Raw genomic sequence first — 15,629 nt, forward strand, 5'->3', positions numbered from 1 at the left:
GGTAGCACCTCGGTCGTGTCGTCGCTGCCGACGGCCCCCCCGGCCCGCCATCACCCCTCTACCCCCCCTCCCTCCCTCTCGCCGGCGGCCCGGGGAAGACGGCGGACGGTGCTCCGCCGACCTGTCCGATCCGTCACACCTCGGCTTTTGGATAAGAGTTGGCGAGCCCTCATCTAGGGCCACTTCACCGCCTCGTCTCTCGCTCCTGGAAGTCTAATCCGACACCGACACATCAAACCTTGCACACTCGTCAGGTAGATTGTACCTTGCTGCCTCGCTGCGAAAGAGGGCCTCGTTAATGCCGCAAAAAAAACTTCTGGGCCGCCGGGATGCCTAGTTCTGGGTCAGGCCCGAGCCAGAGGAGTGGTACGGGTGGAGTGTGTTGGATCGCTGGTACCAGTGACGCTTTGTCTCCTGACGCTCCGACGCTCCAGTGACGTGTTGGGTGGTGCCGAGCACGGCGAGCACGTCTTGTGGTCGCGAGCACGTCTGACACTGTTGACCCGAGACAACCAGGAGCACGGACTAATGCTTCATCCTGTGGCGGCTGCGAGTTGCGGGGGATCGCCGCCGTTTCGTCTCGATGCGGTCGCTCATGTCGCCCACTTCAGCCCACATCCAAGTAGCCGAGCGTGTGCGCAGTCAGGCGAACGCTACATGTGCTGTGCTACCCTCATCAGTCAGCAGCATTGTCAGCAACCCCGACGTCGGGGTCGCCATCGGGCGACTCGTTTCGGGCGTCGACAAGCTTGGACAAGCTCAGCCCCCTCCACCCAGAAGACGTCAGCAAGGATTAGAGATTTTTCTTTACTGAGGCCTCTTGATCTGGGGGCAAACTCTGAGCTTGTTTCCAGCGCTAAGGGCGGAGGGAGAGCGGCGGTGCGGTCGCCGACGTGCGCGGCGACCTGGTGCCGAGTGCGCCGAGCTATGCGGACCTGTGTTGTTGCATACCCAGTTCCTCACCGCTGGAATGGAGGCAACTGTCAAATTTATCAACGCAAACCTTGTTGAGAGCAGCACATGCGTCACTGTCGCCAAATGCGAGCCGCGCTGCCTCAAGGCCCTCGACCTCCCAAACCTTGGTTCTCGAATCAGTGTTAAGCTCGGCTTCCCTCAACGCCCTCAGGTGGAGGGCTTTGTTGTTGTCCAATTCGATTTGCTGGTGGAATGTAAAACGCAGGATGGTGCAGGGCGCCGTGCATAGGGACGTGCGTGAGCATGCGGCAGCGTTTTGTTCTCTGGCGGCGGCGGCGGTGGTGGTGAGCGCCAGCGCCTCGAGGCGGCAGCCTCGGAGAAGACGACGACGTCAAGGAGGATTATTTCGGGGTGGTGGCGCAGAAAGGTCAAAGGGCGTAGTGGCGTTTTGCGGGGTCCACCACCAAACCAACAACATTGACGTGAGGCAATTCGACCTCTAGCCTGCAAGTTTGTCGGAGGCCACGGCCTCCCAGAAAGAGATAAAAGGCAGCGCGATGGACGCCCTTCAGACCTCATCACCTCATCCTCTCCACAATGCGCCTCTCCTCCTCCTTCGCGGCTATCGCAGCCCTCGCCCTCGTGCCCAGTGGCACGATGGCAGACTTCATCGTCCACAACATCAAGCCCCTCGTCTACGCGCGCCTCGACCCCATCGCCGCTCCAGGCAAGGTCGCGCCGCACGTGCACATCCTCCAGGGTGCCTCCAACATCCGTGGTGAGTAAGGCTTGTCCTTGAGTCACCCCACACCCCGCTCACACCCCCAGACGTCCTCAACACGCCCGAGACGCAGCAGAACGCCGACTGCACCTCGGCCATTGTGCAGGGCGACAACTCCAACTACTGGCAGCCGGCCCTCTACTACATCAACAAGGACAACAAGTACGAGGCTGTCCCCCACGGCACGACGCGTGTCTACTACCGCACCGACCAGCAGTCGACCCGCATCCAGCCGTTCCCCCAGGGCCTGCGCATGATCTCGGGCACGGCCATGAGCCGCGACCTGTCAGACCCGCGCACCATGGGCGTCAGGATCAACACGGACGTCAAGGAGCTCGGCCCCTGGCTCCCCAACTCGACCAACCACCCCGAGCCGTACAACCGCATCCGCCTCACCGTCGCCTTCCCCTCGTGCGGCAAGGCCAACCAGGACCTCGACAGCCCCAACCACTTTGACCACATGGCCTGGCCCATCTTCCGCGGCGGTGGCATGGAAAAGTCCAACTGGTACGGCGCATTCTGCCCCGACTCGCACCCGATCAAGTACCCCCAGCTCCTGTACGAAATCGTCTACTACTTCTACAAGGAGCAGGCCATCGACCCCAAGCGCAAGTACAATGTCATCCTCGCCAACGGTGACCTTACCGGCAACTCGCTGCACGCCGACTTTGTCGCTGGCTGGGACATGAACCAGCTGGCTCAGACCATTGCCTACGACCACATGAAGCCCAACCTCCCCTGCGACGCCGGCGACCACCTCGAGAAGTGCCCGCCCCTCTCGACGCCCGAGGTCGTCAACGACGGCAAGGCCAGCGCCTGCCGCCTCTCGGGCCAGATCCCCGCCGAGGAGGTCGGCCTCTTCCGCCCCCTCGACCAGCTTCCGGGCTGCAACCCCAACTGGGCCCCCGAGAACGGCCTCAACAAGCCCAACAACTGCCCCTGGTACAAGGGTGACCCCGGATTCGTCGGCCCCAATGCTTGGTGGCAGCAGATCTGGGGCGCCAACCCCTACCCCGTCGTCGCGCTCGACGTCCCCGACAGCCAGGTCGACGCTGGAGGCATTGCCACCAAGATCTTCCCCGGCGGCAAGATGGGTCGCTGGGGCACGTCCCCGGGCGGCGGCAACAACGACAAGGTCATGGTCGGCTCGCAGAACGACATCAACGCCAACAAGAACGGCCCCGGAAACCGCAACGCCCGCGTCAACAGCATCCAGAACTCGTGCGCCTTCAACGGCATGTACCCCCCCTCCCAGTGTGTCCCCCGCAAGGACCAGTGGCAGACGTTTGGCCCCAACAACGCCGCCCCGGCCTACACGCCCAACTCGGTTGCCGCTGTGTGCGGTGCCACAAACTCGCGCGGCCCTGCCATGCCCTCGGACAAGTACATCAAGGGCCCGGCCCCCATCATCACGACTGCCGCAAACTGTGGCCAGTTCCCCCAGCCCACCCCGGCCAAGAAGCGCGACCACGTCCACCGTGCGGCCTTTGGCTCCGAGCAGGCCTCGGGCCCCACTGCTGCTGCGGCTCCCACCCCCACGGCCTAAGCGTCCAGCTTAACTCGGCTTGGCCCACATTCATTCATTCTGTACAACCATTAGAGCATTGTACAGTTCATGCCCGCACACACTGGCACATGCATAACATAGAGATCGAGCTGTCGTGGCGGTGCTGGCACTGTGCCAAGAAGGGAGGTAACAGGAGCCGTGGCTCCGGCGGCTTTGCGAGATCTCCCCAACCCCCTGCGCTAGTTGTTATCAACGCTGAAGCAGTCGCACTCGGCTAACTCGTCTGTGATGCCCTTGTCCCTCTTGTCATGCTGCTTGTTGCTGCTGCAGTGTCATGTTGAGTGCCATGCAATGCATGTGGCCATCAATCGCCGTCTCCGCAGCCCGCCCGTCGGCGTTGTCAGACATTGCTCGTCATGGGCGCCTTCGCGGCCTTCCCGTCCCGGAAAAGGCGGCCACTCGACCGGTTAGACTTTCCCGGACCTTGGCAGCAGCAAAACGGGCCTCCCTCTCCATCTCCCTGCAGCTTCCCTCACCCCCCCCCCCCCCCGCTTGCACGTCTCTTGACGCGCTGCGCGCCTTGCCTGCATGGTACCGGCACGACGGTGCAGACTGTAACCGTGGAGCATGCATCCTGCCCTGGTTCCTCTGATCGAGCGTCGTCGTCGTCACGTTGCTCGTCGCTTGCTCCCACCGGCTCGAGGTTCCACGCGCCTGAGCGTCGCCGAAAAGATCTTTGCCCATACAGTGTTGCTCCATCTCACACATCCCATCTTCCACATCTCCCTCCCATCCACTCATCATGGCCCCGCCCGCCCAGCCAAAGCTCTTCCCCTTCCCCCCCACCCTCGACCTCGCAGACCAGAGCTCGGTGCGTAGCTTGCACACGCCATGCATTGTGCCCCGCCCCGGCTAACCCTTCCAGCCCGTTCCCGGCACCCAGAGCTCCAACTCGAGCAGTAAGTCGCCTCGTCTTGGCAGCTGCAGCACCCTGCTGACACAACCCCAGGCGCCTACGCGAACGGTGAATACATGCCTGCGCGGACGCTAACCTCCAGCCATCTTCAAGAAGGACATTCTCGAGGGTGTCCCAACGACAGTCTACCAGATCTTTGAGGATGGTGAGTCGTGGAGCCGGCTTGCCGAGGCTCCGCCGCCGCCGCCGCCGCCGCCGCCCAGAAGCTTACACGCTCAGCCGTGAACGCCACCCCCAACCAGACGCTCTACCGCCGCCGCCTGCGCACCCCGCCCGCCGCCGCCGGCGAGCAGCCCGGATGGTCGACCAAGACGGCCGACACGACGTACGCCCAGGTGCGCAAGCGCCGTGACGCTGTCGGCTCTGCGCTTCTCGCGCTCGAGCGCCTCGGCCGCCTCAAGGACCGCCGCGTCGAGGCCCGCGGCGACGCCGCCGCCGACCTCGCCGACCCCGAGCCCACCCCCAAGGAGATCAACCACCCCGGCGTGCCGACGTGGGGATCCCGCCTCAAGGCCGGCGCCCGCCGTGGCTGGGGTGTCGGCATCTGGAGCGTCAACCGCGAGGAGTGGCAGGTCGTCGACTTTGCCTGCCACGCCTACGGCCTCGTCGGCGTCAGCTTGTACGAGACCCTCGGCCCCGACACTGCCGAGTACATGTGAGTGCGGTGACGAGGAACGGCGACTGACGCGACTAGTACCAACTTCACCCCCCTCCCCGTCATCTTCGCGTCGTCCAACCACGTCCAGGATGTGCTTCGCATGGCGCCAAAGTGCCCCTCGCTCCGCGTCCTCATCTCGATCGACAAGCTCTCGCCCGCTGAGCGCGACCTCTTCGGCCAGTGGGCTTCCGAGGTCGGGGTCCTCCTCCTTGACCTCAATGAGTTTGAGGAGTGGGGAGCCTCGCCTGGCGTCTTCACGCCCCCCGGCCCCAACCCCGGCGCCGAGGAGGCTGAGATCGACAAGAACCGTATCATGACCATCTCGTACACCTCGGGCACGACTGGTAGGTCGTGTGTGGTGGAGCGTACGCTGACGAACAGGCAACCCCAAGGGTGTCGTCCTCACCAACTGGAACATGGTCGCAGCTACCATCTCCAACTGCTACGGTGCACCGGTCGCCGCCATGAAGCCCGGATTCAAGCACTTCTCGTTCCTCCCCCTCGCGCACATCTACGAGCGTATCATCCACTTCATCTTGCTCCGTGCCAACGGCATCGCCTGCTTCTCCACCGGCGATGTCACCCGCCTCCTCGAGGACGCCCAGATCTTCAAGCCCAACCTCTTCGCTGGTGTCCCCCGTGTCTGGAACAAGATCTACGCCGCCATCAAGCTCCAGATGCAGGCTCCCGGCGTCAAGGGCGCCCTCCTCCGTCGTGCCGTCGACGACAAGCTCCGCAACTGGCGCGAGACTGGCAGCGTCACCCACCCCCTTTGGGACCGCCTCGTCTTCAACAAGATCCGCGCTCTTGTCGGTGGCGAGGTCCAGTCCATGGTCACTGGCTCGGCCCCCATCTCGCCCGAGGTTCTCGAGCTCCTCAAGATTGCCTTCTGCGCCGACTTTGGTGAGGGCTACGGCCTGACCGAGACCTGCGCGTCCACCACTCGCAGCGTCCCCTGGGACGTTGGAGGAGTCGGAACCACCGGCTTCGTTGGCCCCAGCTTCGAGGTCAAGCTCCGCGACGTTACTGAGATGGGCGTGAGTAATATCTGCAGGATGCTGAGCCCTACTGACACCCCCCAGTACACTCACAACGACTCGCCCAACCCCCGTGGTGAGCTCCTCATCCGGGGCCCCCAGGTCTTCAAGGGCTACCTCAACGACCCCGAGAACACGAAGAAGGCCCTCGACGCCGACGGATGGTTCTACACCGGAGAGTGAGTGGGGTGCTGGGCTGTTTGGAGCACCGCTGACATTGCAGCGTCGCCGAGATCGACTCTGCTGGCCGCGTCAAGATCATTGACCGCATCAAGAACGTTGTCAAGCTCTCGCAGGGCGAGTACGTCGCGCTTGAGCGCGTCGAGGGTGTCTACCTCCTCAACCCCATGTTCATCTCGCTGCTTGTCCACGCCGACTCTCTTCGCGACTCGCTCGTTGCCATCTCGGTCATTGACCCTGTTCCCGGCGCGGCGTTTGTCAACAAGATCCTCGGCTCGCACATCACGCCCAACGAGACGGACAAGCTCGAGCAGGCGCTCCAGGACCCCAAGGTCAAGGAGGCCCTTCTCGGCTGGTTCGAGGGCGCTGCCCAGAAGGCCAAGCTCAACGGCTACGAGCGCATCAAGGGTGTGCACGCCACTGTCCATCCGTTTGACGCGAGCCTCATGACCCCCACCATGAAGATCAAGCGCAACGTTGCCGCCGACTTCTTCAAGAAGGAGATTGACGAGCTGTACGAGAAGGCCGCCGCTGGCGCCAAGTCCAGGCTTTAGAGAGTGTACCGTTTTGTTGTCAGACGTTGAACCTTGAATGCAGTCGTGCTACAGTGTGCAGTTGGGTGTGTTGGAGCCAGCTAGGACACACACCAAGCGTTGAGGTCAAGGGAGCCACGTGGTCCACGTGCGACCCACGCGTAGTGGTTGCCACTCATCACGTGACGCATCATCGAGATTTTGAAGTCCCACTGACCTTGATGGAGATCGCGCCTCAACCTCGACAACACTCAACACCCATCGACAAGCAAAAATGGCGACACCAGCAGCGCCGCCCGCGGCGTTCGGGACCCAGCTCGCCAACGTGCGTCGCCTGTCGGCGTCGGGCCAGGCCCACCAAGCCAAGCCGGCGCAGCTCCTGCTCGCCGTCGAGGCTTCCATCGGCGCCTCGCTCCCCGGCGCCTCGCTCCCCTACTCCGCCACGGCCTACTTTTCCGCCCTGCTCCAAGTGCTCGAGAAGGCGTGCTCGGACGACATTGCCGAGGGCGAGACGGGCGAGGAGATCGCCGAAAGCGAGAACATGGGCGCCGGCGCGCTCCTCCCCGCCGTGCTCTACCTCCTCGCCATCGTCGTGCCCGAGACGCCCGTCTCGGTCGTCCTCTCCAAGCTCTCGCCGACGCTAGAGCCCCTCCTCGGGCTGTACGACACGGCGCTGTCCCACCCGCCCGCGCTCCGCTCCCTCGTGCAGGTGACCACGAGCCTGCTCCTCTTCGCGAGCACCAAGCCCAGCGTGCTCTCGTCCTCGCCCCTCCTCAAGCGCGCGTGGAACTACCTCCTCGAGCTCAACCTCGACCCCCGGCCAAAGGTCCGCCATGTGGCGCAGGAGGGCGTGCGCAAGGTGCTCACCACGCCGGTGCCGCCCCGCCTCACGCCCGGAGCCCACCCGTACCTGCCCCGCGCGCGCGACTGGGTCACGGCCGCGCTGGAGGAGGAACTCGCCGGCGGAAGCTCCAAGCAGAAGGGCAAGAAGGCGCGCTTCGCCGACGCAGAGGACGCTGAGGGCAAGAAGGCCATCTGGGTCGTCCAGGGCCTCCGCGGCTGGGTCGCCGTCTGGGGCGATGAGGTGGGTTCTTGAGGGTGGACGAAACTGACCCACGCAGCAACTCTCCCAGCTCTGCTCGCAGCTCCTGGCGCTCCCCCCGCTCGCGCACCTCACGACCCAGGTCTACTCGCTCCTCGCTCACCTCCTCTCCCCTCCCCCCGCCGACTCGGTCTCGGCCCAGCCCGCCATCATGACCAACCTGCCCACCATCGCAAACTCGCTCCTCTCCTCCCCGCCCGAGATCGGCTCGTCCGACATCCCCGCCTACCTCTCGGCCGTGTCCAACACGCTCATCAAGATGAGCCTCCAGGACCCGGCGAATCTCCCGGCATACCTGCCCAAGGTGTTCAACCTCCTCTTCAACGACCTGCTGCTCGCGCCGTCGGCGCCCAAGGCCGTCCTCGACGCCGCGGCCGACGCCATCTCGAACGGCATCGTCCGCTTCTGTATCTCGGACGACGCGATCGTCGCGACCATTGCCTACCTCCGCCACGGGAGCCACGCTCCGGGTGCGAGGAAAAAACAGAAGACGCCGTTCCTCACCCGCGTCCTCGCGGCTGTCACCGACGCACTCGACGCCCACGCCCTCCGCATGCCCTACCTCTTCACCATCCTCACTGCCCTCGTCTCGCGCCTCCGCCTCCGTGTCACCCCTGGCGAGCCGCAGATCGACACTGAGGGTACCGCGCCCACTGCCGCCGAGGAGCTGCTCCTCCCCCTCATCACCGAGGTCGGAGACCTCCGCGTCCAGAAGGGCTTCGAGGCCAAGGACAAGGTCGACGAGGTCGTCGGCATGGCCATCGAGGTCATTGGCGTCGAGGGCGTCCTCCGTGCTCTCCCCCTCAACATTGAGCCTGATGCGTGAGTTGGCAAGTGCTGGATGTAGCTGACAATCAGGTCTGGCCGTACGCCCCAGCCCGGCCGTGCGCACCTCCTGCCTCTTATCCGCTCGCGCACCACCAACGACTCGCTCGCCTTCTTCGCCGACTACTTCCGCCCTCTCTCCGAGCGCATCTTCGAGCGCAAGGTCGCGGCCGAGGACGCTGACAAGGCTGCCGAGGCCAAGATCTGGGAGGTTATTGTCGGCCAGATCTGGGACTGTCTCCCCGGCTTCTGCGAGATGCCTCGCGACTTGAAGGAGGTGGGTTTGGAGTGCAGATTTGTGGCTAACCCATGCAGGGTCTCACCACCCCTTTCCTCAGCCTCATCACCAACCTCCTCTACACCCAGCCGCTTCTCCTCTCCCCGCTCCTCCGTGGCCTTTCGCAGGTCGTCAAGTCGACGCAGACCCTTGCTGCGTCGACTGCCGACCCCGCCGAGCTCCGCAAGCAGTTTGGTGTCGACCAGGAGGCCGCTGCCGCCAACATCGAGGTCCTCAAGGGCCTCGCCAAGGACATGGTCTCGGTCCTCCTCAACGTCTTCAGCAAGCTCGCTCGCGAGCAGCGCGGCATGGTCGGTGAGGTCATCGGCACGTGGGTCAGCATCATGTCGGACCAGGACATTGTCGAGACGTACAACACGGTTGCCTCGCACCTCTCGGCCAACTTGCACTCCACGACGACTCCCGCCGAGGGTGCCTCGCCCATCTCGCACACCATGCTTGACCTGCTCATCATCTTTGTCCCCCACCTCCCTGCCGCCCAGTCGAGCGCGCTCTTCGCTGCCGTGTCCAACAAGGAGCTCCTCGAGCACATTGATGCCACGGTGCAGAAGAAGAGCTACCGCGTTCTCAAGCGCCTTCTCGAGGCCGGCAAGCTTGGCCCCGCCGCCTCGGGTGACAACCTCGAGAACTTTGTCGAGCGCCTCAACGAGGTCGCCACCGGCGTCGGACCCGGTGCCCAGCGCGACCGCCTCCAGCTCCTCACCACCCTTGTGGACGTTATCCCCAAGGACCGTCTCCACCTCATCCCCGAGATCCTCTCCGAGGCCGTCCTCGGCACAAAAGAGGTCAACGAGAAGGCGCGTGACGCTGGTTTCGACCTGCTCGTCGTCATGGGCCACAAGATGGCCCAGGGCGGTGAGGTCAAGCAGTCGGTGCCCGTTGACGAGGACAGCGAGGAGATGGCCGAGAGTGAGTTGACCCTTCACCTTCATTCAACTGACACCACAGACACTGTCGAGGCCAACGTCCAGGAGTACATCACCATGGTGGCGGCCGGTCTCACTGGCACCACGCCCCACATGATCAGCGCCAGCATCAACGCGCTCTCGCGTCTGCTGTTCGAGTTCAAGGACGAAGTTTCCAACGAGCTCATCTCGGAGCTGGTCGCTACGATTGTCGTCTTTGTCGGCTCCAAGAACCGCGAGATTGTCAAGTCGGCTCTCGGCTTCATCAAGGTCGCCGTTGTCGCCCTGCCTGTTGAGACTGTCGAGCCCCACCTCAACACCCTTGTTCCTGCCCTCCTCGGCTGGGTGCACGACCACAAGAACCACTTTAAGTCGAAGACGGTGCACATCTTCGAGCGCATGATCCGCAAGTTTGGCTTTGACACGGTCTACCGCCACGCACCCGAGGGCGGTGAGCGCAAGGTGCTCGACAACATCCGCCGCAGGAAGGAGCGCGCCAAGAGGAAAAAGGCCAACGCCGACGAGTCGGGAGACGAGGACAAGCCCAAGACGTCGTCTGGCAACGCCTTTGACGACATTCTGTACAACTCGGACTCGGACCTCGGATCTGACAACGAGGAGGAGCGGGTCGTCAAGCCGCTTTCCAAGCGCCAGCGCAAGGCTCAGGCCGCTGCCGAGGCCGCTGCGTACATCCGCCACGACGGCGACGAGCCGATGGACCTGCTGTCGCGCTCCATCGCCGGTGGCATCACGCGCGCCGACCCTGCTGCGGCTGCACGCAAGCGCAAGCCCGGACAGGATGCTGCGCACTTCAAGACGGACAAGAGCGGCAAGATGGTCATCGAGGAGTCGGGCGACGAGGATGACGGCGACGACAGCATGGCTGCCGACCGCGCTGCTGGTGCTGGCAACGCGTTCCTGTCCGCCATGCAGGGCACGGACGGCGCGACGCGCGACGCGCGTGGCAACCTCAAGTTCAACAAGAACACGAAGCGCTCGCGCGACGAGGACCGCGAGGACGAGGCCATGGACCTGGACGAGCTGATTGGCGACCGGCCAAAGAAGGCGCCCAAGAAGAAGCAGCAGGTGCAAAAGCTCGGCGAGGAGTTCCGCTCGCGCCGTGCCGGCGGCGACGTCAAGAAGAACGGTGGACCCGATCCGTTCAGCTACGTGCCCATTGGGCAGGCGGCACAGCGCAAGGGCCAGAAGGGCCAGCGCGTGTCGCTCACGAACAAGAAGAAGGGCTCGCGGGCGTAGGCGTAGGCGTAGGACGGGTTTTGTTAGATATCTGCATGTGCATTATTCTGTAAGGGGGGTGGGCGTGGGGCGTGGCGGGCTGGGGTCAGTTGTCGCAGCTACCTCTGCGCGCCTTCCTCCGCGCCGCCGTCGTCGTCCGACATGCCGAGCCGCGCCTTGAGGTCCTTGTTCTCCGCCTCGAGCTCTGCGATGCGCCTGCGCGAGTCGGCGACGGCCGTGACGGCCGACTCGTCCCACTCTGCAGCGGAGGTGGCCATGCCCCCGGCCTGGGGTCAGTGTGCGGCGTTTGGGCTTACCTACAAGCTTGACGATACGCCAGAGGCGGAGGACGACGAGCAGGCCGGCGAGCTCGCGCTCGCGCCCGCTGAGCGCGATCTCGAGGACGACCGTGCCCAGGATGACGAGCGCGTCGAACACGTGGAGGATGAAGTCTGGCGCCTGCGTCAGCTGGCAGCGAGAGCTGGGAACCCACGCGGCGCCGGGCGCTTCTGCAAGCTGAGCCCGAAGAAGCGCGGCCCGAACGCATACATCTCGAGCGGGAGCTCGAGGAGGAAGAGCAGGTCGATGGCGAGGGACGCGTCCGAGAGGTAGTCTAGCACCGGTGGCGGGGAGGGCAGGCCGTCGCACGGCGGGTGGAGGATGGCTGGGGCGTGAGCGCCGCACAGAGGGGGAGGAGAGGGCACACACCATACCCCAGGTCGATGAGCACGAACGCCGCGTCGATGGCGATCTGGTGTCAGCGTGGCCTCGCCGTCGCGCACCAGGAGGAGGAGGAAGCGGTGCGTCGCTTGGGATTCGAGCAGGCGCCCGACCTTTTTCTGCGTGGGCGAGCGGTCGTCGTCGTCGGGGCGGAGCAGGGGCTCGCGCTCGTCGGGCATCGTGCGCGCTGGAGCTGGCTTGTGGTGAGAGGTCAGTTTGGTCAGAACTGTCGTGAGTGGTGCGCGATCTTGTTGTTAGCTGCGATGACGTCAAGGCCCGTGGTGGTGGTGGTGAGGAGGGCAGTCGACGATATCGCGAGATCGACGCCGCTGCTGCATGCCGCGAGCCGGCAGGCAGTCTCGACTCGGCGACAGAGATCGACAGCTTAGCCAGTGTAGTCGGCAGCAGAGTGGGTTTGTTTGCCGCGTAACGAGCAACGCCGAGGAGAAGAGCGGTGGCCGGCCGGGTGAGGGCATACACATCCTCCCAGACGCACATCCCACTCGTCCTCGTGCGCTTCCTCGTCCGCAACCCATAGCCCCATAGCCCAGCCCACACGTACATCCCACCGCTGCATCCCGAAGCAACGCTCACGCATGCATACTGCATACCACGCCGGCGCGGACCGACCGCGCGGGGGGAGAGCCGTGGCGCGGGGCCTCCCTCGGCTCCAGTTGTAGCTAGCCCCTTCCCCTGCGCATCACTTCCGTCAGTGGCGCTGGGGCGCCGCAGTCGTGTGCGCTTGCCTCGCGCTTGCCTCGCGCTTGCCTCGCGCTTGCCTCGCTGCGTCGCCTGCGCTCTGCGGTCATGTGCCGCCCAGCACGTCGGTCGGTCGGTGAATGCTGGATCTGGTGGCCGGCGGCAGCTAGTAGCTGGGCGGGCGCTAGCGGACCCTGTGTACGTTGACGTTGTCATTTCCGCCCTCTGCTGCCACCTGCTCACCTTCCATTCAGCTGCGAGGCCGAGTTGTGCTGCAGGCGCACAAAAGGACCATGTGCACTTAAGGACCATGCTGCTGCGTGCTGCGCTGCGTTGCCCCGACTGACCCCCCATAGACGACGACGATGCGCACCTCCGCGCTGCTCCTCGCCGCCGCTGCGGCCATCGCCGCCGCGAGCCCAGCCCCCCGCCACCACCGCCGCCAGCAGGCGTACCCCGTCAGCGCGAGCATCCAGCGGGCCGGCGCGAGCGTCGAGATTGTCGGCTTTGAAAACTTTGGGCTCGACAACTACTTTGGCATCCCGTTCGCCAAGCCGCGTGCGTGGGGTGTGGCGGGGGGCACCGCCGCCGCCAGAGCTGATGCTGACGCCCCAGCCATCGGCGACCTGCGCTTCGCGCCGCCCGAGCCCGCGGCGCTCAGCTCGCCGGTCAACGCGACGGCGCTGCGCAACGCGTGCATGCAGAAGCCTAATGCGCTGACATTCGGCGCGCCGGGAGTCGACGAGGACTGCCTGTACCTCAACGTCGTGACCCCGCCTGGCGCCTCCAAGTCGGGCGACAAGCTGCCCGTGCTGTTCTGGATGTGCGTCGCTCTGCATCTCCATACTGCCCTGCGACCTCGCTCACTCACGCCCAGCTACGGCGGCTCGTTTACCGAGGGCACGGGGGCGACGTACACGTTCCCCATCCTGCCCAACTGGGCGCAGCAGATGGTGAGTGGCGCCACGCCCGCGGTGACCGCGCCGGCTGACGCCGGCGCTAACGCTCGCAGAAACGCCCCGTCGTCCTAGTCACCATCAACTACCGCCTCGGCATCTTCGGCTGGGGCTACGGCAAAGAGATCGCAGCGCACGGCGCGGCCAACCTCGGGCTGCGGGACCAGAACCTCGCGCTGCAGTGGGTGCAGGACCACATCTCTGCGTTCGGCGGCGACCCGGCCAAGGTGACCGTGTTCGGCGAGTCGGCCGGGGCCATCTCCATCGCCAACCTGATGCTCGACACGCGCACCGACCTGTTCCGGGGCGCGATTATGCAGTCTGGCGCGCAGAGCACGCTGCCGGGCGGGCCGGTCGAGTCGACCTGGCAGGCGCCGTATGACGAGCTCGTCAAGCTCGCTGGGTGCGGGAATGCCAGCTCTGCCGGCGTCGCGCCTTTCGAGGGCCTCACTCCCGACGAGGAGGCGCGCTTCCAGTGCCTCAAGAAGCTGCCGGCCGCTGCGCTCCAGGACGCCGCCACCAAGATAAAGGGCCAGCTGCAGTATATCGGGGCGTGAGTAGCCGTGCTGTCGCGCGCTGACGCCAGGTTCATCTTCGGGCCGAGCATCGACGGCGACCTGATCCCCGACCGCACGACGACGCTCCTCAGCGCGGGGACGTACAAGCACATCCCGTTCATCACGGGCAACGTGCAGGACGAGGGCACGGGCTTCCTGCCCCAGTCGTCGCTCATCAGCGGGCCGGCAGCGCTCACCCTCCTCGTCAGCACCATCCTCCCGCGGCCGGTATCCCCGGCCGTCGTCGAAAAGGTGCTCAAGGCGTACCCCGACGACCCGGCAAAGGGCGCGCCCTACGGCACGGGCAGCGAGACGTTCGGGCTCCCGAGCACGTGGAAGCAGGCGGCGTCGATCCTGGGCGACGCAGCGTTCCAGTCCCGCCGCCGCGCCTTCCTCCGCACCGCCAACGAGCAGGGGCTGACCCAGACCTGGACGTACAACTTCAAGGGGCCGACGCCGGGCGCGCCCCCGATCGTCGGGTACGCCCACGGCTCAGACGTGTTTTATTGGTTCGGGTACGTTTCAAACCAGGCTGCCTCGTTCGCTGCTGGGCTCGACACGGGAGGGCTCCTCCCCTCGGGGTACACGCCGGCCGACATCAAGCTGTCCGAGAACATGATGTCGTATGTGTGAGTGTAGCTGGCGCCGCCTTGGCCGAGACAAAGCTCACTGGCCAGTGTCAACTTTGCCTACGACCTCGACCCGAACGGCAAGGCCGCGCCGTTGAGCAAGCGCGCAACGTGCAGGCCGAGGCCGACGGGCGGGCCCGGCCCGGGGACCAACAGCAGCCTGCCGCTGTGGCCGGCGCACACGTACCCGGCCAACAAGAACTCGCTCGAGCTCGCGTCTGGCGCGATAAAGGTGACGCAGGACGACTTCCGCGACGACCAGATGGCCGTCTTCTTCCCGCCCAACCAGGACGTGATTGACACGTTCAACTGGCGCCGCGAGGCCGAGGCCGAGGCCGACGCGGACGCGGACAATGAGTATGAGTAGTGGACATTGAAAGAGGCGGGGCTCGTGCCGCCGTTGTAGAAAGATTCAGATGCAAGTAAAACCCACCTGGAATGCCGCCCTGTGTCAGGGTGGCCGCCTATCTCAGGGAGGAGGCACTCGGGGATGCGCTCTCTAGAGAGGTTAGTCACGTCGATAACGCGGTCGTAGAGGGGTCGCGGCTCGTCGGCGGTGACGCGCCATCGCCGTGCGGAAGCCCGCACGCCGCTCTCGGTGGGCACGAACGGAGACATAGCTCAGCTGGGAGAGCGAGCGACTGAAGTTCAGTCATCACATCGCTAGGTCGGGTGTTCGATCCACCCTGGCTCCATCGTTTGCGGGCTCGGCTCGGCCAAGGCGCTCGGCGTGATGGCGGAGTGGTTAACGCGATTGACTTGAACGAGGTGCTCGGCCACGCCGACACCCCGCCAGATCAATTTCCTTCGGGAGCGCATGTTCGAACCATGCTCACGTCGTGCCGCGGACTCTGCCGCGCGCCCGCTTTTTTGGCCGTTGCGAACTGGGCTCGGCGTCGCGCTCGCGCCACGACGACGCGGCACGACGCGGTATGCCATCCTTCGACGCAGCCGTCAGCGTACAGTTAGTGTCTCACCACTCCACAGCGGCGTCACGTGACGGGCACTGTGACCGACGACGCCGACGACGCCGGTCCAGACCCCCTTGCTCGCCGTCGCACGCGTTCCGCCGCGGTGGTGCGTGCGTGCGTGAGTGCGTATGGATACATGTGTCC

At 65.1% G+C, this 15,629-nt stretch overlaps 5 protein-coding genes and 2 non-coding genes across 7 annotated transcripts; 6 read left to right on the forward strand and 1 right to left on the reverse strand.

Annotated features, from left to right (window-relative positions):
• Window positions 1-1,512: 1,512 nt before the first annotated feature.
• Q8F55_004876 (uncharacterized protein) lies at window positions 1,513-3,242 on the forward strand (the record flags this gene model as incomplete). The annotated part of the gene is made up of 2 exons (XM_069353380.1): window positions 1,513-1,693; window positions 1,744-3,242. The coding sequence occupies 2 exons, from the start codon at window positions 1,513-1,515 to the stop codon at window positions 3,240-3,242; spliced, it is 1,680 nt and encodes a 559-aa protein (XP_069208022.1).
• A 763-nt stretch (window positions 3,243-4,005) lies between these two features.
• On the forward strand, window positions 4,006-6,608 carry FAA2_1 (medium-chain fatty acid-CoA ligase faa2; the record flags this gene model as incomplete). The annotated part of the gene is made up of 8 exons (XM_069353381.1): window positions 4,006-4,074; window positions 4,129-4,162; window positions 4,262-4,324; window positions 4,399-4,834; window positions 4,874-5,181; window positions 5,219-5,874; window positions 5,920-6,053; window positions 6,098-6,608. 8 exons carry the CDS (start codon window positions 4,006-4,008, stop codon window positions 6,606-6,608), a joined length of 2,211 nt encoding a protein of 736 aa, XP_069208023.1.
• A 253-nt stretch (window positions 6,609-6,861) lies between these two features.
• RRP12 (pre-rRNA processing protein) lies at window positions 6,862-10,974 on the forward strand (the record flags this gene model as incomplete). The annotated part of the gene is made up of 5 exons (XM_069353382.1): window positions 6,862-7,671; window positions 7,709-8,511; window positions 8,548-8,791; window positions 8,830-9,721; window positions 9,761-10,974. 5 exons carry the CDS (start codon window positions 6,862-6,864, stop codon window positions 10,972-10,974), a joined length of 3,963 nt encoding a protein of 1,320 aa, XP_069208024.1.
• A 98-nt stretch (window positions 10,975-11,072) lies between these two features.
• On the reverse strand, window positions 11,073-11,852 carry Q8F55_004879 (uncharacterized protein; the record flags this gene model as incomplete). Its single annotated transcript, XM_069353383.1, has 5 exons — window positions 11,073-11,240; window positions 11,275-11,405; window positions 11,447-11,617; window positions 11,662-11,704; window positions 11,736-11,852. The coding sequence occupies 5 exons, from the start codon at window positions 11,850-11,852 to the stop codon at window positions 11,073-11,075; spliced, it is 630 nt and encodes a 209-aa protein (XP_069208025.1).
• An 885-nt stretch (window positions 11,853-12,737) lies between these two features.
• Q8F55_004880 (uncharacterized protein) lies at window positions 12,738-14,881 on the forward strand (the record flags this gene model as incomplete). Its single annotated transcript, XM_069353384.1, has 6 exons — window positions 12,738-12,930; window positions 12,988-13,195; window positions 13,250-13,325; window positions 13,385-13,881; window positions 13,915-14,514; window positions 14,563-14,881. 6 exons carry the CDS (start codon window positions 12,738-12,740, stop codon window positions 14,879-14,881), a joined length of 1,893 nt encoding a protein of 630 aa, XP_069208026.1.
• Window positions 14,882-15,124: 243 nt separating this feature from the next.
• Window positions 15,125-15,209, forward strand: Q8F55_004881. Its single transcript has one exon. It is a non-coding gene; the product is annotated as a tRNA-Phe (tRNA).
• A 32-nt stretch (window positions 15,210-15,241) lies between these two features.
• Window positions 15,242-15,354, forward strand: Q8F55_004882. The gene has a single exon. It is a non-coding gene; the product is annotated as a tRNA-Ser (tRNA).
• The last annotated feature ends 275 nt before the right edge of the window (window positions 15,355-15,629 follow it).

Source organism: Vanrija albida, assembly GCF_041260175.1.
Source record: "Vanrija albida strain AlHP1 chromosome Unknown contig_4, whole genome shotgun sequence".
Taxonomy (NCBI): domain Eukaryota; kingdom Fungi; phylum Basidiomycota; class Tremellomycetes; order Trichosporonales; family Trichosporonaceae; genus Vanrija; species Vanrija albida.